At 44.9% G+C, this 17,609-nt stretch overlaps 2 protein-coding genes and 1 long non-coding RNA gene across 3 annotated transcripts in view; 1 reads left to right on the forward strand and 2 right to left on the reverse strand.

The window, feature by feature from the left end:
• Nucleotides 1–17,609, forward strand: part of NECAB3 (N-terminal EF-hand calcium binding protein 3) — a 79,687-nt gene that overhangs the window by 51,940 nt on the left and 10,138 nt on the right. The window contains exon 6 of the mRNA XM_083746312.1: nucleotides 16,101–16,237. Coding sequence (XP_083602438.1) covers nucleotides 16,101–16,237 — 137 coding nt within the window. The remainder of the gene's footprint in view (nucleotides 1–16,100; nucleotides 16,238–17,609) is intronic.
• ACTL10 (actin like 10) lies at nucleotides 132–3,274 on the reverse strand. Its single transcript, XM_083746305.1, has 2 exons — nucleotides 3,111–3,274; nucleotides 132–1,545 (listed from the first exon to the last, which is right to left on the reverse strand). The coding sequence occupies exon 2, from the start codon at nucleotides 1,453–1,455 to the stop codon at nucleotides 337–339; it is 1,119 nt and encodes a 372-aa protein (XP_083602431.1). The 5' UTR covers nucleotides 1,456–1,545; nucleotides 3,111–3,274; the 3' UTR covers nucleotides 132–336.
• LOC310847988 lies at nucleotides 5,768–10,142 on the reverse strand. The gene is made up of 2 exons (XR_014566090.1): nucleotides 9,696–10,142; nucleotides 5,768–6,201 (listed from the first exon to the last, which is right to left on the reverse strand). It is a non-coding gene; the product is annotated as an uncharacterized lncRNA (long non-coding RNA).

Below are 17,609 nucleotides of genomic sequence, written 5' to 3' on the forward strand. Positions count from 1 at the left end.
GTAAAGTTGGTCATGTTGTAATGAATGATAATTCCTTTTATCTCCATTTGAGTGTAGAAATGATGGGTATCCGTGCATTTTTCTCTTCTCGTATTTCCATTTGCTAAAGAAAAACCTGTTTCCATAGAGAGTTTAGGCACACAATCAGACCTCCATTTATTTAACTCCCATTGATTTCAAGGAGAAAGAGCTGAGAGCAGAAATCAATATGACACAAAGCACCAAATTTTGGTTGGATACAAAATACAATTGCATTTGGAAAGCCACTGTGCTCTTGCTGTTTTCTCTCTTCCCCATTATGCCTTTGCCTTATCTTAGTCGTGGCATTTTCTTTGCCTACTTGAATTTCTCATGCACATAAGCTGCCCCATGCTCTTGATAGTCTTCTTTGTTCATCCAAAAGCCACTGAAAGAGCTGAGTGAGGCCACCAAAGAGCCCCCAAGCCATGCTGCCTTGCCTCTTGCTGGGGAAGCCAGGATTTTTATAGGGTGCCCCCTGCCATGAAGCAAGGCATGCAGTTCCTTGCACATCCTCTCTGGAAAGCCAGGAAACAATGAGGAGCCTCCTGATAATACAACATTCTGCATGAGCTCTCCTTGAAACTCAGCTGGAAACTTCCGCAAACTTTGGAAAGCCAAGATATGAAGTCCCGGGGAGTTCTGACTCAACAGATGTGGCCTGAAGAGTGGCTCTGGGCAGCAAATACGTTCTTTGTCTAACATTAACAAGTGCCCATCAGCGATCTGAACGCTCACAGGGTCCTGGCAAGCCTTGCCTTGAAGATCCCTTTCATAGTCCATGGACACATAGCAGTACTGTTTTGTAAGCCGGGCCACCATCTTTTTATCCAAGGACCCAAGAAGCTGTGGGTCATTGGAACTCTCCAGCAACAGGGCATGCATGTGCTTGCAGAGAGCCCTCCCAGCCACATCTAGTCGGTAGGTGCCTTCCATCCAGGTTTGCCCAGAGTGGATCGGAGTGACATGAGAAACCCCCGCCCCTGCCTCCACGCTCAGTCCAGTGACTCTACCACAGGCGCAGAGAGAGAGGAATCCTGTGTTGGCCACATGTAAAGCTGGGACACCAAAGCTCTCAAAAAATACTTCTGCCATCTTCTCTCTGTTTGTAGTAGGGCAGGAGGGAGAGTCACTCATCAGCATAGGATGGTCCTCAACAGGCACTCTCAATCCACAGTAGAAGAGATGGCTCCACAGATTCTCCATAGCCTCCCAGTCCACTATGATGCCATGCCTAACTGGATGGTCTGGGGATCTTCTGGAGCTGCCTTTGGCATTGACACTACAGGAAATAGATAGGTGTTTATCCTGAGTCATCCCTGGATCGGTGGGAGGCAAGTATGTTGTCTTCATGGAAATCCTTGGCCTTTCCTCTCCTGCAAAGCCTGATCGACTGAAGGCACTGCCATTGTCTACCACAATCGCAACTTTCCCCATAGTGTTGCGCCTTTCCTCATGCCCTCTTCTGACTTTGTGGAAGTGGAATTATGTTGGCAGAATTGGAGAGGGATAAAAGCTCTTGTCACCCTGCCAAAAAACCAAAACATAAGTAAAGAAGGAATGAGGCTGTGAATTCCCTTGGTAGTCAACTGCTGAAGTGAAAGTAGGATTCCTGTTGAGCATCAGAGTCAGGATATCTGAGCAATCTCACAATACAATTGTTGCTTACAGGAGTAAGACCCTTGGGGATCCCTTTTGGTTGCAGCACTGCAGTCCATAGCGATCAGATAAAACATGGTGCTGCAATACACCAAGGTTTTGTGTTTCTTCATGGACTCAAAATAAATGACAAGTGATGTGACCATCATGACCCCTATGGTGTATTGGTGTTTTTGTTAGTGCCCTGAACCCTTAATACTGCATAGACAAGACTGAACAGATGTTAAGGACTTACATAGTGCTGGTATGTGCACTCAGTAGTAGAAACACAACCTGGTTTGTGTGTGACAATAAGCCATGGTTTATAAACCCTGATTTAACTTAAGCACAGTTAAGCCTGATTGTCCATACCTGCACCTCAGCTTAACTTTGGTTTATGTATTAACCAAGGTTTGCAGCTGGTTTATAAACCTTGGTTTATGTTAACCATGGCTTAGCTTAACATGGGATGCATTCCAAAGGAAATGGTATCGTGTCGACTTCAGAATTCACAGTTTATTACAGATCCCCAAGTGTGCTTGCATAGGAAAGTGTTGTGGAAATAAAGACATTGTTATTATAAGATACTGAGATAAAGCCTGTTGCCTGTTCATTGAATATTCATCCTGATATGTTTGTGTGGAGGTTAAATGTCACTAGCAACTAGTGGCTATTATCCCATGTTTTCCAGTGCACTTTTCTTTTGTTTTTGTTTTTGGACTTTATGGCCTTTAGAAAGGTGATGGGGGAAATGTGCTAGAATGTATAGGATAAGAAACATTTTTTGTAGATGAACAGCCCTATGAAAAGGCATAGCAGAGACATGTGTGCAGCTTGTAGCTGCCCAGTGTGCATTTCATGCTTCCCACAGGTCTCGCAGCCTAATATTCCCACTCAGATAATAGGTACCAGCACTTTTCTTGGTTGCACTTATGGTGCATCTCCACTGGTTTTGCATGGAAAGTGGGTGCCTTCTTGGCAGGGGTGCCAACTTGCCCCACACATTGAGGGGTGGTGGTCATGTGACACTGCCCAGCATGTGCCAGGTAGGGGTGGGACATGCGGAGGACAATCTTTGCCCTCGCTTGTCCCAGCCCCCACCTGGCTCCTGGGTTCCTGGGCTGCTGGGCAGAGACTGGGGTACAGGGGGTGGCAGGGGTGACAGCCCCCTCAATATTGGGAGGGGGTGCAGCCCCCTGCCCCAAAAATATTTGGTGAGCTGGAGCCCCTTGCATCCCATAAACCCAGCTTGGGAGTTTTATTTATTTAAAATAGCTGTAACTTGCCCTTTATCCTAAAATCTCATGGCAGGGAACATACATAAAACACCATCCACTTACCAAAATAATGAAGATAAAATAAACTAGAATGTCCTCATGTAGTGCCACAGTGGACAATCAATAATAACCCTTCCTGACATTGACCATTGTTGGTTGGTGGAATCGATTTCATACCTTGTCATATGTCTCCTCCTGTTTACCTCATCTGAGGAGCCTCTGGATATTAGAAAACTTTGGCACAACAATGGGGAGGTCCTGAATGAGATTGCCAAAGAAAGGAAATGCCCAGCTTTGATGGGAATTCTTAGAACCTGCTGTGGTTTCTCTTCCTAACATGGATTTACTTCTCTTGTGACTTCATTGGGTTCTGTTAGGTGCAGTTCCATGGCAATGGAGCAGTGGGTGATCTGTGGCCCTCCAGGCGTTGCTGAGCCCCAGCTCCCATTATGCCCAGGCAACATCACCCCATTGGAAAGCTTTTGAAGGGAGTGGGCTCTGCATTGGTGTCAAATCCAAGTAGCATTGGCTATGTTCATTCATTTGCATTGTACCCCTCCTTTTCTTCACAAAGCTCAGAGCAATGTTCGTGAGGTTTCCAGGTGGTCTCTCATCCAGAGCCAAACCTGCTTAGCTTCATTTCTGAAACATCATCATGACCTCTCAGACCATTAAAATAAACAAAAACTCCAGATGATTAGAAATAAGTATAAAGCCAATAAATCTCAGCAGAATGATACCGTAAAATGAAAATCAGTTATAAAAAATGGGGAAATAACTGGGCAATTTTACTATTATTGATTTTAAAGTCTCCATCAGGAGCTAAAATACATGCTTGCGGAAGGAGGGCATTCCACAGACTGGGCTCTGCAATTGAAAAAGGCCCTATTCTATTTACCACCCATCTAACCTCAAAGGGCAAAGGGACCCACAAAAGTGCCTCAAAAGAAGGAAGCATGGAGGATATTTATGTTTTGTGAAGATTACAGACTTCTTACACATGACATTTTTGCATATGTTGTCATTCAGCAACATACCTGTCACAACAATGTGTTTTGTTTTCTGCACTTATCATTTTGAAATGATTTCCTTTTTAAAAGAGCCACATAGACAATATAAGAATGTAAGAAGAGCCTGCTGGATCAGGCCAATGGCCCGTCTAGTTCCGTGTGCTGGTCTCACAGTGGCCAATCAGATGCCTTTGGGATCCCTGCAAGCAGGACATAAATGAAGTATCCCTCTCTTGCTCCTTGCCCCTGCCAGCTCCAGCAAATGGCATACGGTGGCTTGCCACCTATGGTAGCAAAGGTAATATGTAACCATCATGAACAGCAGCCACTGATAGCCTTATCCGCCATGAATTTGTCAAATACGCTTTTAGCTTCTTCATATAGGAAAAACGTGGGATGATTTGCAAGACCATAAGGATTGCCTAGATGGACAAATGGTCCACCTAGTCCCCAACAAAGGCCAGCGAGATGCTTTGGGAAGCTTTCTGGGTAGCAACCATAAATCGGAGGTACAGCAAGTGATTATCGTGCATAAGGCTCCATCCTTGGCATCTCCAGTTAAAGCCATCAAATAGCAGATGGTGGGAAAGACCTCTTCTGCCTGAAACCCTGGAGAGACACCATCAGTCAGTAGACAGTACTAGACTAGAATGACAAATAGTCTGACCTGCTATATGGCAAATTCCATATTTCAAGCTCACAGGCCAGACATAATATAACAGGGGTGCCCTGTTGTTTGTCAACGGCATCCAGAAAATCAAATATATCCTGCCTCTAACCTTGGAAGTTCTGTTTGACCTATCATGGCTAATATCCAATAGCATAAGAAATCCCAAACTATAAAAGCCTATGGAAATGTGAATTGATGGTATCTGAGCTGAGTATGGATGTGGTTTTGGAGCACTGTGCCCCTGTAGTCCCAAGCTACATACCAATTTTTTTTCAGAATACATCGTTATTTCTCAATGAATGCTGTAATGAGTTGACTGGCCCTTCAGAAGATGAGAGGGAGGCCTGTTCTTAAAGTGTCTGCTAGGACTGGAGCTGAGAAACTCTTAATGTTTGACGTTCTTGCAGGTACTCTGTAAACAGGCATTCCGTGTATATAATTCTCCCTCCAAAACACCCAATAAAGCCACAGGGTGTGTGGAAATGCCTTTCCACGTGCCATTGAATTCTCCTCAATTGTTCCGCTGTTTTCAGGCTTTGGAACCCACAACAACCTGATTCCCTCATGAGGCACCAACATGAAGACACCCAAAGGAAGCAAAATGCTCATAGCTTATAGTTAAGCGTGGGAGGGGAATCAGGGCCTCTCCCTATTACACAGCACATTCCACAATGTTACAACTGTTAGTTCCCAATCAGCAATTGCTGGTGCAACATCTTACAGCTACTTCTCTTCTGGATTCTTTGGATGGTGTCTGCTGGATTTTCTAGGAGGACCATACCTGTTTCTTGGCTGACAGCCTCAAGGAACCTGTGTAGCTTGCCTCTTACAATGATGGGCTTGATTGCCTGAATGATTCTAGCATGCTCATGCATTAATATTGTACAATGATAACTATCCAACCCGGGAACAGAACCTGTGTCCTTCCAGTTGTTTCTCATCATCCCTAACCATTGGCCATGCTGGCGATGCTGGCTGGGGCTGATGGTAGTCAGAATACAACATCTGGAAAACCCAAGGCTCCTCATCTCTGCTTTAACCCATTAAGTCTTACTTTAACCTCACATTGCCCTTGTGATCGGCACGATAGCAGCAGTTGAGAACAGACCCTTGTTCTCGCCCCACTTTCAAGCACACACTAAAGGTGACCAGCCTTTTTGGGATGCTCAAGTTGGTTTATTGCCTTCCTGTGTCCTGTGGTTTTTTGTTTCCATACCCTTGACCTGGCAATGTCTGCTGATCACAGTCCAGGTGGTCCTCTCATGCCTACTGGATGTATGGTGTACCAATTCTTGCTTTTATTTTTGGCAACCGTGGAGTCTCCCTCTGCGTTGACCCCTGTCTTTTCAGCCTCAACCAAGAAAAACATTGTGAGAATCTTCCGCAGCTGGTGGTCTCCATCACCTCCTCCTCGTCGGGCTGCTGAAGGAAACGGCAATGAGGGGCTGCTGGAACTGTCTCCATGGTAGCCCCTTGGCTCTTGCCGGCCACAAAAATTTACCCTGCTCCCCAGGGGGAGAGTGAAGAGGGGGAGGACTTTGGAGCCATGAGACAATTTTCCAAGAGGAGGAAGCAGCACTACCTTGACCTGTAAGCAAAACAGAATCTTCCTAATAAACTGAAACTTTCCTCCCTCAAGCACAAGAATTCTCCCTGATCCATTTCTGCAGCCTGAGTCAAGCACTTGATTGGGCCTCATAGTCTCAGCTATTGCCTCCGGACAGATATTTAAACACTGTTGGCTTCTTCTCATGTGATTCTTGCAGTGGCTACCTTTGAACAGAAGAGTCTCTGGGTGCTGCAGCTGACCCAGAATGCAACAACTAGGTTGTTAGTGGGCACCAGAGGGACTGTGTTTGATCTGTCCTGCGGCATCCTCACTGAGTGCCCTTTTGTTTCCTGGCACAATTTAAAGTGTTGGTGATCAACTTTAAAGCCCTAAATGACCAGTGTACCTATGAGATTGCCACCTATGGGAAACAGATGGTCGGGACATAAATTATCATCATCATCATCATCTTTCCAACCTGCCCTTCTCTGGAAGTGGAGGCACAGTTGATGACAGCAAGATATTGGGTCTTCTAAGTGACTGCAGCAATATCGCACTTTGTGATATAAATTGTGATTTGCTAGCTAGCTGGTAAAGACATTTTTATTCTGGCACATTTTTGCCTGCTAAGTACTATGAAGGTCATTTTTACCTGTTAACACTGCCATTGTTTTTTAAACAGATCTTTAATGTTGCTATATATATAGTAGTATTGTAATTTTAAAGTTGCCCTGAGTGGGGCATGGGCCCTAGAAGGGCGGGGCAGATCTAGGGTAAGGGTGGGCAAGAGGTAGACTGGGATCTACTGGTAGATCAGTGGATGATTTGCTGTAATCAGTTGTATTCAGTAGTACTGAAATCTAATGCACTAGTGCAGGGATCCCCAACCTGCGGCCCATGGGCCAGAAGTGGCCCATGGAGGCCATTTAACCGGCCCACAAGCCACCCCCGAACGAACCACCCACTGCGCTAAACTGGTGTGGCACGGGGACTCTCTTCTGCAGTTATGGAAATTGCTTCTGCCCATGCCCAGATGCCAGAAATCGCATCTGCACATGTCTGCGGTACCAGAAATCGCTTCTGTGCATGCCCAGATGCCAAAAGTTGCTTCTGCGCAGGCACAATTTCCGGTGTCTGGGCACGCGCAGAAGTGATTTCTGGCACTGCGGACATGCGCAGATGCGATTTTCGGCGTCACGCTGCGCCGGTCTGGCCCATAGAGGATCTCTGCGGGAGTGATCTGGCCCATGCCTGGTAAGCCTTGCTGACTCCTGCACTAGTGGAACTGAGGAAGCTTAGTCTCAGCTTTTTATAGTGTTCCCTCTTAAGGTTGATTGCGTTCAAAATTGGGGAAAGAAGAGAGACTTGCAGTGAAATAGGGAATGTGGTCTCCATGACGAAATAGTTGCCGGAACAGCAAGGACAAAGCAGCAAAAGTGTATAACTGCAAAACTAAACGGCAAAACTAACTAACTAACTAAATAAATAAATAAAACTAAATAAATAAATTGTGTCATTACAGGAAACTGGTGTGTGTGTAGTGCAGAAGAATCTCTAGGTCACACTAGCAGGAAATCCCTGTAATCTCTATAACCCAGGGTTAGCTAACCTTCATTAGGAGCAAAGATATGTTACCGTTCATATCAGGCCATTGGCCTGATCCAGCAGGCTCTTCTTAATGTTAGCCACCTCCACATCTTGTTTAAATACACCATTTAATGAAATGCTGTGTGAAGCAGGATTTCCTTTTGTCTGTTGCAAATCTCTCATCCTTCAACTTCATTGGTTGACCATTCCTTTGGATGATCAATAGATGTCTCTTCTTGGGAGCTGACTGAGAAGAATTAGTTCCTTTCCACCCTTACCAATTATCATAGCACTGTTGCTATTTGATCTGGCTTTTTTAAAGAGTTAATTTGTAGCTTGATTGCCTGCACTTTTGCTCACACGTCACAGTTATTAGAGAGTGACTTTGAGGTTTTGCTTTCCAAACTAAGGGTGAGTTGTGCCCTCATGGGAAAAGTGCCACTGTTGTAGTTCTATCCCTCAAGTACCCTTGTGTCCCTCAGCAAATGTCAGAGTTATGAGCGTGTGCACTGAGATAGCCGTTTCACAGCTTTTATCATTTTTATTTTAATGCCTGTTGTGCTGGAATATTGTGGGAGGATAGGAGATATTGTGGGAGGATAGGAGATTAGAACTATGTCTGCCTTGTCAATACAAAAAAAAAAATTCCTTCCAGTAGCACCTTAAAGACCAACTAAGTCAGTTCTTGGTATGAGCTTTTGTGTGCATGCACACTTCTTCAGATACATCTGAAGAAGTGTGCATGCACATGAAAGCTACTGGAAGGAATTTTTTTTTTGTTTTGACTATGGCAGACCAACACGGCTACCTATCTGCCTTGTCAATGTGATGGAATTTTGTCTGCAGCTAATAGTTGAAGGTATAGGCAGTGCATTGACTCAGTACCATTGATTCCTTTTGCCATATACAGGGTGCGTCCTTTAAAAGAGGCCCCGTGGATACAGAGTACACATGTTCCATGGGGCCTCTTTTAAAAGACTCACCCTGTATATATCCCTCCTCTGAACAGAGCTTGTGTGCTTACAGCTCGCAGTGAAGGAAAACAGGCATCTCTCAACCCTTCCACACAAAAACTGAGACAATGCTTACACAATGCCACACAAATGCAAATATTGATGATCCATTCCAGATCTTTCACAAAAGTCCATTTTTTTGTGGTACACAGGGGTGGGGGTAGTACATCATTTCAAAATACAGTACTAGCTGAGTAATAACGAAGTTGCTCAGCAATATGCCAGAAAAGAAACCCTGATGGAAAGAACAGTTATGCCACCATAAATGATAAGTGCAAAAAGGCACTCTCCTGATATCTGGAAATCTCTCCAATATTTTTGAAGATTACCATCACCACTTATAGAATGTGACACCACCAACCTACATGGAGGGGTATGTGTGAAGGATCCACAGTTATACATTTGAGACCAGAAACAAGGCTGCAGTGAAGTCTGAAAAGCCTGAAAAGGTTTTTGAAATGTCTTTCTTTGGTCTGAATGGACAGCTAAGTAGGCCCCGGGTGGCTTTCTCGGGGGGAGAGCCTTCCACAGTTGGGATGGCAGTGCTGAGAATACTCACTCCCAGGTCTCTTTTCAGATGGTGGTGACACTGGGGTCCCTGGGTCTACTTCACGGGTAGCCCAGATGATGCTCTCCAAGTGTTGGTGAGCAATTACTCCCATCGGTCCCAGGTAACATGGTCAAGGATGATGGGAATTGTAGTCCCGTAATATCTGGAGGGCAACACATTCACTACCTCTAGTCTTGTCAGCATTATGGCATAATCTCTGCATGTAGAAACAGCTTGGCAGGAGAGAAACCTTGTGTAGGGGGAGGACGTATATTATACGCAGTTGTACAAGACTGCAGAAAGAGGGTGTAGGGGGCACCCTCAGCTTCTGGTGTTTTTTGGGGGTGAGGATATGGGGGAGCAACTAATCGACTGGTACTTACAGTGGACTTGTCTTTTTTCAAGCAGATTAAAATTCCCCTTTTGTCCTTGTCCTGGTCTGCAGACTTATCAGACTTATTTTTCTTTATTTTTCTGTGGGAGATGTTATTCCCCATCATGCCACCAGGGTAGTGGCTCTCCTCCTGGGGAAGCAGCTATGATAATGTTGCTACCAGCCCCTCCTGTGGTTGGGACTTTAACATCAGGTGCTATTGTGATGTCATCCAAGTTCATAGGGCAATCTTACAATGGCTGAGAGATACACAGCTAAGCCCTTGCGGTCACCAGTGGCTGAGATCTTTCTTCTTCTTTTGCCCTTTGTTCTCTGTCACTGAGCCACAACAACCAGGAAGCAGGAATATATTTGAATTAAGCAGAACACATGGAGTTCTCCAGATGTTATTGAACTGCAACCCTATCAACCTCCATCAAGCATGGCCAGTGATAAGAGGTGAAAGGAATTGTAGTCCAGTGTTTGGAGGGCACAGCATTGACTTCCTCTGGTTTAGAAGGTCTGTGTTAGGCCCTGCATCATTTCACAGTGTGCTGGTTTTGACCCTGAAAGCCTTACACAACTTGAGCTCACCATACCTAAACAACTTCCTGTCTCCACCTGAACCTCTCTGGACCCTGAGATAATCATCTGCAGTCCTTTTCTGTGTGTCCCCTTTGAGAGAGAATTGGAGGGTGGCAAGAAGAGAATGGGAATTCTCTGTAGCATTCACCCCATTTATGGAAAGCTCTCTCATAAGGAGGTCTGTGTGGCACCAACCTTGTCATTGTTTCAGTGACAGGCAATGGCATTTTTGTTTTCTCAGACATTTGGGAGGCACTAATGATAACAGTATTGTGCTGTTGAATCTGTTTTTTGTTCTTTATTTAGGTTTTTGCTGTATTTTTTTTTACTGGTTGTAAATCGCTTTAGTGGGAAGTGATTTATAAATTGAATAAACCTAATCTGATGCGACCAGATCTGACCTACAGTTTTCTTGCTTTTCATCTTCTTTGTTGCTTTTTCTCCATTTATGAGGGAAAGGGTCTTCCAGATGTGGTTGGCACCAAAATGCCAGCCTGCATTTCTCACCCATTTAACCTGGATGTACCCTTTCCAGCAAGAATCGATGTTAAAAAAAAATTGTTAACAATCATCCAACATCTAAATGATCTCCTTGCAATATTAAGCCCCTGTCTAGAAACATGCGTGGGACGCAGGTGGCGCTGTGGGTTAAAGCCTCAGCGCCTAGGACTTGCCGATCGAAAGGTCGGCGGTTCGAATCCCTGCGGTGGGGTGCGCTCCCGCTGCTTGGTCCCAGCGCCTGCCAACCTAGCAGTTCGAAAGCACCTCCGGGTGCAAGTAGATAAATAGGGACCGCTTACCAGCGGGAAGGTAAACGGCGTTTCCGTGTGCGGCTGTGGCTCGCCAGAGCAGCGATGTCACGCTGGCCACGTGACCCGGAAGTGTCTTCGGACAGCGCTGGCCCCTGGCCTCTTGAGTGAGATGGGCGCACAACCCCAGAGTCTGGCAAGACTGGCCCGTACGGGCAGGGGTACCTTTACCTTTTACCCTAGAAACATGCAAAGAGACAGATTCTCCCCCCCCCCACTGCATGATTGTTTCTCCAAGATAATTTTGCAAAGCAGAGATAGCTGGAAAGTAGATTCATCATGTCTCCATGAAATGGAATTTTGAAAGAAGAAGGAATGCAGAAGAAAGGGGAAATTAGCATATTTATGAAGCAAAAAGGAACAAGAGGGGGAAGCTCCTGTGGCCAGAGGATGTGCACTGGAGTTTGCCTTTTGCTAATCTGCGGTGTGCTGGCTCTTAATGAATCAAAAATCCCTCTTCCTCCCTTTCAATGGAAATGGAAGTGCATTGTTCAGAGCAACCAGGCAGATGCTGTCAGCTGATGGAGTATCTCACAGAAATTGCACTGGGGTGATACTTACCTTGGTAAAATGGCCCCTCCCTTCCCCCCCTATCAGCTTATTGTGTGCAGTTCTGGCATCTTTCCTCTTCTTTAATTTATGAGCCCCATTTTGGTATCTAATTATTCACTGCCTCCTTACGTTACTCAGTAATTTATCTCCTACACAGAAATGGTTCTGTCTGCGTCGGACTTCATGATGGCTCCTGTAATAAAACTTCCCACCACCAGCGAACAGCTGAACTGGGGATGGCTGACACAAACAGGACAATGTTTTAGGATTGGCTTCAAACAACAGTCTTGCTTTTGGTCAACCAATCGATTGTAGAATTTTGTAGCACCTCAATTAGGCATATAGTATTTTAGGAAATCTTCGCTACATTGTTTGCTTCAAGAGGTTTGCTGACCTGTGTGCACCTCTTAAACCTGGGCTTTGACACTTGAGATGCATAGTTTAGGACTCAGCCTATTCTAGTGATTGTGAGGTAAAGGGACCCCTGACCATTAGGTCCAGTCGTGGCCGACTCTGGGGTTGCGGCACTCATCTCGCTTTATTGGCCGAGGGAGCCGGTGTACAGCTTCTGACCAGCATGACTAAGCCACTTCTGGCGAACTAGAGCAGTGCACAGAAATGCCGTTTACATTCCCACTGGAGTGGTACCTATTTATCTACTTGCACTTTGACATGCTTTCGAACTGCTAGGTTGGCAGGAGCAGGGACCGAGCAACGGGAGCTCACCCCGTCGCAGGGATTTGAACCACCGACGTTCTGATCAGCAAGTCCTAGGCTCTGTGGTTTAACCCACACCGCCACCCACATCCCTCTAGTGATTGTATTTTGTTTTAAATTGTTCTGACCCACCCTAGGACCTAAGGGGAAAGGGTGGGCCATAAATTACTATTTTTATTAGTAGTAGAATCATAGAACTGTAGAGTTGGAAGGGACCCCAACCCCCTGCAATGCAGAAATCTTTTTGCCCAATGTGGGGCTTGAACCCAAGACCCTGAGATTAAGAGTCTCATGCTCTACCAACTGAGTACATTTAATTACATTTAATTTATTGAGGCCTTTAACCCAGAGATCACAAACCTGTGGCCCTCAAAATGAGGCTGAATTACAACTTCCATCAGACCCAGCCAGCCTGGCCAATGGCCAGGGATGGTGGAATGTCTTTCAGCAACATTTACAGTGGTACCTCAGGTTACATACGCTTCAGGTTACATATGCTTCAGGTTATAGACTCCGCTAACCCAGAAATATTACCTCAGGTTAAGAACTTTGCTTCAGGATGAGAACAGAAATCGTGCTCATGCAGCAGGAGGCCCCATTAGCTAAAGTGGTGCTTCAGGTTAAGAACAGTTTCAGGTTAAGTACGGACCTCCGGAACGAATTAAGTACTTAACCTGAGGTACCACTGTACAGGCTTCCATTACATTAGGCCTTCCATCAGCCACAACAACTCTTATTCCCATTTTTACCACTGGAGGGCTCTGTAGAGGTGCATTCTGCAACTTATTCCACTCCAGCTGTTCATTAGAACAACATGTAACTAAGAACTTGAACTTGAATTTGCTTATTTCCTCCTCCCTTCCAATCCATTTTCCTTCGGTGTCATGCATATTTACATTGTAACCTCAGGGACAGGGGCTGTCTGGGTTGTTGTTTTTTTTAGTGATTTGTAAGCTACCCAAGGAATCCTTTTTGGTTGAAGAGCTGGGTAAAAAAAAAAAATTCCCTAACAAAAATAAATAAATAGCTGGCACCACGACTGAGCAACAGACAAAGAAACAGGTTGAACCAAATATGTGTGGTTCAGGAAAAAAACAAAAAACTAATATGTGTGTTTCAGAGGTCTAGTTTTGTCTGTGCAAGGAAATGGCATCATCGGGATATGTCAGGAAAGTCCAGTACTGAGAGCTGGTGTAGTATTGTGGGCAAGGAGGCTCATTGAGAAGCCAGGAACTTCCTGCTTCAAATCTTGCCTCTGCCATGAACTCATTGGGTGGGATCCTTGGGCAAGCCTCTCTCATATTCACCCCCCCCCCACAAACACACATCCTGCCGCAATATGGGAATAATCAATGCTGTTTTTCTAGATAAAGAGGTGTTGGAACCTCCCTCGTTCTCTTAGAATGGCAATGGTGCCTGACAGGTACCAGAACTGAGTTCTGGTGAGTTCCGGCTGAAAAAAGCTACTTTTACAGGTAGTCATGAAAGCTTTTGACTATTCTGAAAGGCTGCCACCGCTGTTATCGCTAGTCTTCCTCTCCATCTGCTTTGTTGGACTGGCTGTAAAAAGCACACAGCCCAGTCATTCTTCAGCTTCCATTTTGTGCTGGCAAATACAGCGCAAACTTCCACAAAGGGCTTGACTGCAATACAAGCAAGGAAGTGAGCTCAAGACTTGGCCAAGACTGCACTATGGCAGGAGTGGAACTTCAGCCCAGCTCTCATGGATTAAAGACTTCTTCTTTAGCCACTGAGTCATTGCACTTGTCATCTGAGTGACCTTTCACAGAGGACAGATCCCCTTAACATCCATCTAAACCGCCATAGGAATTAATCAACTAATTGCACTAATAATGTAATGCATTTGGGTCTTCTGGAGATGGATTGACTCTCTTGTTCAAAATCCACCCTGCCATTTGTGGATACTTGCCATCACCAACATCTTACACAATGTACTTCCTTTTAGAGTTCCAGAGTCAGGTGGCAAATTTCAATAAGCTAAGAAATGCAAAATAAATGTGGTGCTATATCTGTTCAGCAAGAATTGAAGGCTCATATTATATCCCCCACCATCCTAATAAAATGAGATATAACCAACTTTAATCTCTCTCTTTTTTTGAGAAGTTAAAAGCCAGCAGCAGTTCCATTTAGCTGATTGCAGCCTCTGGGAGCTTGTGACTAGGACTTGTAAAGAGGATAGAATAAGAGAACAAGAAGAACATATGTTTAAAGAAGACTGTAAAATGTTTACTGAATATATGGGGAGAAACTGTGTACACTCGAAAACGTTGGCAGCATTAAGTTAAATTCAACAGTGTAAATAAGTCTTGATGGATGTAATAATGGAATACTGAATGGTTTAGTTTATGTAAAATATGCAGAGATTTATGATATGCAAAATGAACCATGGAAGGAGAAGAAAGGAAGTAATTGATATTTTAAGGATGTTTAAATGAATATTCTAAATTGTAGAATTTAGGACCAAGAGACATGGATAGCGAGGGAGCTGCTGCAGCGACCTGCAAGACCTGTGCCATGTTTGTCTCCTTCACTGGAGGTTCTTAAGCAGACGTTGGATGGCCATCTGTCATGGATGCTGTAGTTGAGATTCCTGCACTGTAGGGGGTTGGACTAGATGACCCTTGGGTGCCTTCCAACTCTATGATTCTATGAAACAGCACTATGTTTATTTTGCCATTGCTTCTCTGCTTTAAGCAGCACTTGCACTGTCCAATTTATACCTGTTCAGCACAACCTATGTTCCAATAATCCAAGGATCCTACAGCTGCTGTTACATCTAAGTACACCTACAACTGGATTAAAAGTATAGTCTCTTGACGGAAACTTTTCTGCCAGATGACTGAATCCACAATTATATAATCAGGTCAGGCCTAATAGATTTGTGCTCACAATAGCAATTCATCTGGATGGATGAAGTAGCCATTTTATGTGGATCATCTTTATTGTACAAAAAATGAGGGGAACAGAAGCTTCACAATATTGCATTATTACCTGTGCTCTGGTAGCGTGGCTAATAAGATATATATATATCCCTTTGTTCCATTGTGTGTGAAAACAGAGGCTCTTCATTCGCAGCGTAGCTTGGTGGACAAAGCACTTCTTATTTATTTATTTTCATTATCGTCGAACAAAGCCCACTGGGGTGTGTGTGTGTGTGTGTGTGTGTGTGTGTGTATGATCTTAAACTTAATTGCAGCAGGGAAGGTAACACTTCAAAGAAAGTAACAAACAAATGCGCCTGCTAATATTTCAAAGATCTATTGATTATATGCTCCTGGTTTAATTTTATGTGAGAGTGCTTTGAGCATTTTTTTATTTGTAATTATAATCCCCCCCCAAAAAAAAAACCCACAATAACAGTGCAGAGCTTCTGTTTGTATGGCCCTCTCTCCTCATGTATGGAAAGCAATCTCAATGCATTTCTTTCTCTTTGTTACCAAGGATATTGAAAACTCCCCTTTATATTTATGCATTTGGAATTCCTTGGATAAAAGATGTTAGAGTGCAGCAGCGGCACGATACTGACTGGGTCTTCCCCTCAAGGCTCTGAACTTGCATCAGAGCTCAGGTTCCTTCTGCCAGGTGGTTTCCTTGGTGAACGCAGCTGGATGGTGGAAAGAAGAGTTTCCACGGGGCATTGAACAGAGCAAGAGCAATGGTAGCAGTTCTGGGGAAAGATTGTTCAGAAGTATTTTGCTGTGTCCCCCAACCCCCTGCCCTCACTTCTCCAGGTATATGAGAGCTCCTCCAAAATGGAACAGTTTGTGACCCGCTTCTTACTTCGCGAGACAATGAACCAGCTGCAGTCCCTGCAGGTCTCACTGGAATGTGCTGCAGACACCATTGAAGAACAGGCTGGCCGAGAAAGGTACAAGAAAGGGCTGGGGGAGTGAGAAAGAGATGTAAAGGCGCCACCAAAATCTGAGGAGAAGGTTCTCTGGGCATGCCACTTCATGTGATAATGGTCTCAGAGCACCCTTCCTTCCTTCCTTCCTTCCTTCCTTCCTTCCTTCCTTCCTTCCTTCCTTCCTTCCTTCCTTTTCTCCTCGTCTCAAACCAGAAAGATAGGCTCCATTCACATGTGGAACTTTATTTTCCTACTGATATTTCATCTGCCCACAAAGTCAATAGGGGCAGTGACAGGACTGGAGTGGGTTGTGCAGTCTACATCCAGCATCCCATTCTGGCCCAGGGTTTCTCCCAGTCCCCACCATTTCTGGGAGCAGTTCCTGCATTTCCTGCCTGCTTGAATGCTGCAGTGCTGTTCTGGAAGTCAGAGTAGCTGTCACATAGACATTCAGTTGCAGAGACAGGAATAATACGTAATTGCCACCAGGGAGAAGCAACCCACAGGAACTGAGAGGAACCAATATTTCATTCTTATGAGATCTGATCTCCCAAAGCGGATACCACTTTTCGTATCCTTGAAGTTTTCAGAATTACTAGTAAATAATACAATGCTTTAGAAAAAGCCCCTACAGATTTTAGACCAAGAGTGCGCTTAGGGTATGTCTCCTTTGTGTTCCTGCCATGAAGAATGAGGGGCCTTGTGTGCAGAAACTCACACAATAGAAGTGACTCAGGCATGCATTGCTGGCTATGATTCTCTTTAGAACTCATATAACCCCTGTTTTAAAACAGCTGCTTTGGGTGGCAGTTCAATTCCACGCTCAGTTTAAGGTGTTGATAAGGTAAAGGTAAAGGGACCCCTGACCATTAGGTCCAATTGTAACTGACTCTGGGGTTGCGGGGCTCATCTCACTTTATTGGCGAGGGAGCTGACGTTTGTCCACAGACAGTTTTTCCGGGTCATGTGGCCAGCATGACTAAGCCGCTTCTGGTGAACCAGAGCAGCGCATGGAAATGCCGTTTACCTTCCCACCAGAGCAGTACCTATTTATCTACTTGCACTTTGATGTGCTTTCAAACTTCTAGGTGGGCAGGAGCTGGGAACGAGCAATGGGAGCTCACCCCGTTGCGGGGATTCAAACCGCCGATCATCTGATCGGCAAGTCCTAGGCTCTGTGGTTTAACCCACAGCGCCACCCACAGTGTTGATACTATGTTTAAACCCCTAAATGACTTAGGCCCCTAATATCTGAAAGACTACCTTTCCCTACAGTTCCTCCTGGGTATTAAAAACAGCAGAGGAGGCCCTATGGGTTCCACCTCTTTCGGAGGGGTGGGTTTTTTTTGGGGGTGTGTGTCCTGGGAGATGACATTCTCTATGGCAGCTGTGT

This window comes from Podarcis gaigeae (assembly GCF_964106915.1).
Source record: "Podarcis gaigeae genome assembly, chromosome: 6".
Taxonomy (NCBI): Eukaryota; Metazoa; Chordata; class Lepidosauria; order Squamata; family Lacertidae; genus Podarcis; species Podarcis gaigeae.

What these genes read in the sequence shown, in the direction of transcription:
- ACTL10 (XM_083746305.1), bottom strand. Translation starts at nt 1,455, where the DNA reads ATGGGGAAAGTTGCGATTGTGGTAGACAATGGCAGTGCCTTCAGTCGA.